Below are 4,688 nucleotides of genomic sequence, written 5' to 3' on the forward strand. Positions count from 1 at the left end.
CCAGAGAGTCCCAAGTTTATGCTTTCCTGGTGACTGGACACTCAGTCTACTGGATACATTACAGAAGACCTCAAAATCCAGTGAGATATCCAACTGACTCAACTCTTCACTGAATCTACCACTGCCCACAATCCTGCTCTGGTCCCTGCAGACTCCTGGCTACCACTGCAATCTTCACCTCTCTCCTCATGCCCCTGGCCTTACCACGGCGAATCTCAGTCTATGGCCAAGTTGAGACAGAAAAGGTGCAGCAAGGGGTAAAAAGGAAGGATGAGACCTGGAGAGCCGATATGAGATTGAGCTGGGTTTTTTTTTCTTTATTTCTTTAAGTAATCTCTATGCCCACATGGGGCTTGAACTCACAACCCTGAGATCAAGAGCCACACGATATTCCAACTGAGCCAGCCAGGTGCCCCATGAGCTATGTTTTTAAGATAGGAAAAAATATCTTTGTAAGTGGAATAATTAACAATGATAGCAATTAATATTTACATAGCACTATATGCCCAGGTGGTATCTAAGAGTCATATGTGTATATTTGGACATTTAATCCTTATAACAACCCTATGAGGTAAGCACCACATATATCCTGTTTTATGGATGGGAGCACTAAGACTCAGAGCACTACTTGCCCAAGGTTACAAACCAGTAACTTACTACCAAATGGCAGAACCAGAATTCAAATCAGTCAGTACCTAAGACCATGAGCTTAATCACTATACTATAATAAATGCTGCAGAGAAAGAAAAATGTCCCTAAACCAGGGATGGGGTGGAGGGGTACAGGGACTCTCCCTCCTTTAATCCCCCCTCCACATAGCAGGTCAAACAGAGGCTCATCAGACAAATGGACAGAACCTTTATTTCCTAACCCACTCCCTAGATCTCTGTCAGAAGAAAGGACAGAGGCACAGTAGGTAGAATGCCAAGTAAACCCTTCTCAAGCAATCCAGAACCCAGCTGAGACCGCACATCTGTAACTCTTCGTAGCAGTCCCTTTTCACACAGCACAGAGAAGGGGAAGAAAGGACAGGGAGGCCCATTTCCGTGGATTCAAATCTTGCTGGGGATGTTCAACAGTTACAAGAGGATTTTCAGAGAAGGCAAAGCCATCCTACACATTCATGCCTGGAAAACAGCTTGCTCAGCAGATCTTCAGGACCAGGTATCTCGAACCCTTCTTCGGGGTCGTGGGCCACAGCTGGAGCTTGATGTGGGGCCCAGGCCAGGGGGTGCTCCTGGAGGCTGGTAGCCACACTCATTGGGGTCCAAGGGGTCCCGGCTGAGCAGTACCCACACTGCAGGTACATGGCGGCGCACTGTGAGGGGATCCAGGCCTGTGTCAGGTGAGACTGGCACCCAGCTGTCCTCGGTCTGCAGGAAGCGCAGCTTGGTAAGCTGGTGCAGGCCTGGTACACGCCGCTTGACAATCTCAGCACAGCTGACTGCCTTCCCTGCAGCCCGGCCAGAACCTGAGAACACCACATGCCGTGCGCTACCACCCTCCAATCGACCCAGTGCCAGCCCCAGTAGGTTGCGGATTTTGCTGCCATCTCGGACCCGCATCTCCAAGGTATCAGGAGGTAGCTGGGGCATTGGAGAAGGTGCTGGGAGTTCCACAGAGCCAGCTTTCCGGTAGTGCTCCATTCCACTTGCTGTTGTGTCTGAATTTCACGGTCCGCTGCAGGGAAGTGTCAGATGAATGCTGGGCAATATGTCCCAAGCCATCCCCCAACCCCAGCTCTCCAGGAAATGGTCCTGCTCTTCATCCTAGGCTTCCCAGAACAGGACTGTATCCTCTCACCCCTGGCTTCTCAGCACAGGTGCCGTACCTACTTTACCCTGGGAAAGGGCCGTATCCCAAATGCCCCATTCTTCTGGACATGGCCATAACCCTCCTTCCACCCTGGAGTCCCTGACATAGGACCAAATTCATCAAACACTGGGCTCTTTAGGACAGGCCAAGCCCTCTCACCCCAAGCTCCCTAGGACTGGGACTGAGCCTCCCTCATCTTGAGCTCCTTGGGACAGGGCTGTGCCCTTGAACAAGGACTTCAAGTACCTCCACTTTTACCTCAACCTGTACTTTCTAATTAATAAAGCTCTTTCCAGTTTATCTTTTTTCCGGCCTTTTTTTTTTTAAGTAAGCTCTATGCCCAACGTGGGGCTCCAACTCACGACCCCCAAGATCAAGAGCTGCATGCTCTACTGAGCCAGCTAGGCGCCCCTTTAGCTTATCTTTCAACTCAGGCAAAAGACCCTGCAGGCAAAGCATCCCTTGATGGGAACCAAAACTACCCCTCAAGCAATAATGACTGCTCTAAGGTCAGCAAGACCCTCTTTGGCTCCAAGACAATGATGGACCTGCCCTTTACTGCCCATTGTACCTACAGACCAACCTTTGTCCCACATTGTCCTTATATAAACCTAGAAGCACTGTCAGCACTTTGAAGACAGTCTTTGAGCCTAGTCCGCTGTCTTCTCAGTGCTGGCCCCACTGAAATAAATCCCTTTCTTGTTTCACCACCACTCGTCTCTCTGCCTTTGGATTCTGTCAGCCGGGAGTGCCAAAACCTGGTCTGTTTGGGATCCCCAAAGCCAGGTGCTCTTGCATCCTTGTGCCCCGGTTACACCCTTGCCCCAGACTTTCGAAAACAAGACTGAGCGCCCCTCACCCACAGCTAAGCCAGGGACAAGGTCCCCTCACTCCGCTTGCACAGGTTCCTACACTCCAAGCTCTCTAGCAAGAGCCAAGAGCCTTCCTCCAAAGGCTCCTCAAACAGAACTGAACCCCTTCCCACTCCGGGATCCTAAGAATAGGGCTAAGCACCCCTCCCCATGAGATTCCCAGTGTCGATGCCCCCAATCCAGGTCACCCAGAAACTCGGAAGCAGAAGCTTGACGCGGAGGGCTGCGTGGGACTCCTGGAATGGAGTCCACAGCATGGCCCCCTCCACCGCCACGGGAGGACTCCAAAACCCCGCAGGCCGCAGAGACCAAGGAGCCAGCCTCCCCTCTCCTCCCTCTACCTCCAGACAGCCGCACCACCGCCCCCCGACCCCACTGCGCTCTAGCTCTCACCGCCCCGGCCGCGCACGCCTCCAGTTCGATCTGGTGCCAAGATGGCGCGCACGCCGGGAGCGCGCCGAAGCCGCGGGGCCGCGCACGCCGGGTAGGGGCGGGGCCTGCGGGGCCGTGGCCTGCCGTGCCTCCTTGGGAAAACTGAGTATGGCCTGGACGTCTAGGAGTGAGCTTAGCCAAGACACCCTGAGACCATGAACATACAGGCAGTCTACACTGTTACGCCCTGGGGCAGGGCACCCCTACTGGGGCGCAGAAGAACCGTGCGGAGAGGAGCCACCATCAGAGACTCGCGTCCCAAAGATAGGGAGGATCCGGCCCTGAGAAAATGGCAGGGCTGGCGTCATCAGTCGAGCGCACCGCAATAGCAAAGGCGAAGCAGTGGCTTTCACTTTGGACAGGGGCAAGAGGTTCCGTTTGAAGTGGCTGCTGCTGCGCGAAGGAGGGCCTTGGTCATCGAGTTCTGAGCTTTGACCTCATTCTGTGGGCGTGGCGAGCCACGGAGGGTTTTCTTCAGGGGCCAGTCAAACCAGTTTGTGTGCACAGCTCACTTTGGCTACCGCCAAAGGGAGTGGGAGTGGGGAAACTGGGCCGCAACCGCCGGTGAACAGGCCGCGGGGTGCCGGGGGCGAGTCCACGGAGACTCGTATGGTGCCTAGCGTATAATAGGCGATCAAGTATTTGTGAAATGATTTCAGAGAATGAAACAGAAATAGCCGTCGGAATAGAGAAAAGTAGATTAAGTTGGGAGATATTAGGAAGTAGGTTTGGTTCGTTGGCGACTGTTTGGACTAGAAGGGAAGAGTCCAGGATGACTCCCAAGTTTCAGTCTTGGGTCATGCTGAATTTGAGATGCTAGCGCAACCGTGCAGGTTGGGTGGCAGCGGGCTGGCAGTTGTAAAGGGGTTTGGGACCACAGCACTCCCTGAGACCACAAGGGGGCAGCAAGCACTTGGTGGAGTGAGGCACAAAACTCCGTCTCCGTTCCATCGTCAGGCTCCCTCCCTCTCCAGCCCAGTCACCCCACCACCCCCACCCCCACCCCCGCCCCGGCTACCTACACACAGCCCATCTCTACCCCAGAGCCCAAAGCCCTGCAACCAAACCTCTTCTAGGCTCCTCTTCCTGCTTAATAGCACCAAGAAAGACCCAAGAGAGAAACCTCAAGGATCCTCTCTGCCTTTGCACCTGCTGCTCCCCTGGCTCTAAATACCTTGCATTTCACCTTCCAGGGCTGCCTCCCCCATCCTTTTTTCTTCTGTACTCCAAAGGACCCAGTGCCCAATTGGTGGGAAGGCTCTTTTCCTTGACCATCTCCCCAGCTAGTCTGTGCAGGGCAGGGATCACATTCTCCTCACCTAGCATGGTATCTGACATTTAGAGGATACTTGATAAATGTGGGATAAATGGATGCACAAACAAATGTTCCACTCATATCGATCAAATGAGAGCATTTGTCCTGAGAGCTCCACATCTCCCAGAAAGCCAGTCCAGGATGAGTATAGCTCCTGGTCCAACCACTAGGAAGGCTGGCAATTCTGCCCTCTACCCCCCCCCCATCCTCACCATCATTCCCACCACAGACCAGGAAGTTGGCACACTCCTCCA

At 53.6% G+C, this 4,688-nt stretch overlaps 1 protein-coding gene across 1 annotated transcript; it reads right to left on the bottom strand.

Annotated features, from left to right (window-relative positions):
• Positions 1-291: 291 nt before the first annotated feature.
• On the bottom strand, positions 292-3,180 carry RPP25L (ribonuclease P/MRP subunit p25 like). The gene is made up of 2 exons (XM_026506338.4): positions 3,081-3,180; positions 292-1,680 (listed from the first exon to the last, which is right to left on the bottom strand). The coding sequence occupies exon 2, from the start codon at positions 1,644-1,646 to the stop codon at positions 1,155-1,157; it is 492 nt and encodes a 163-aa protein (XP_026362123.1). The 5' UTR covers positions 1,647-1,680; positions 3,081-3,180; the 3' UTR covers positions 292-1,154.
• Between the last annotated feature and the right edge of the window lie 1,508 nt (positions 3,181-4,688).

Source organism: Ursus arctos, unplaced genomic scaffold (genome assembly GCF_023065955.2).
Source record: "Ursus arctos isolate Adak ecotype North America unplaced genomic scaffold, UrsArc2.0 scaffold_18, whole genome shotgun sequence".
NCBI lineage: Eukaryota > Metazoa > Chordata > Mammalia > Carnivora > Ursidae > Ursus > Ursus arctos.

Bases quoted from the DNA above. Each gene is read 5' to 3' on its own strand.
- RPP25L (XM_026506338.4), bottom strand. From the start codon at position 1,646: ATGGAGCACTACCGGAAAGCTGGCTCTGTGGAACTCCCAGCACCTTCT.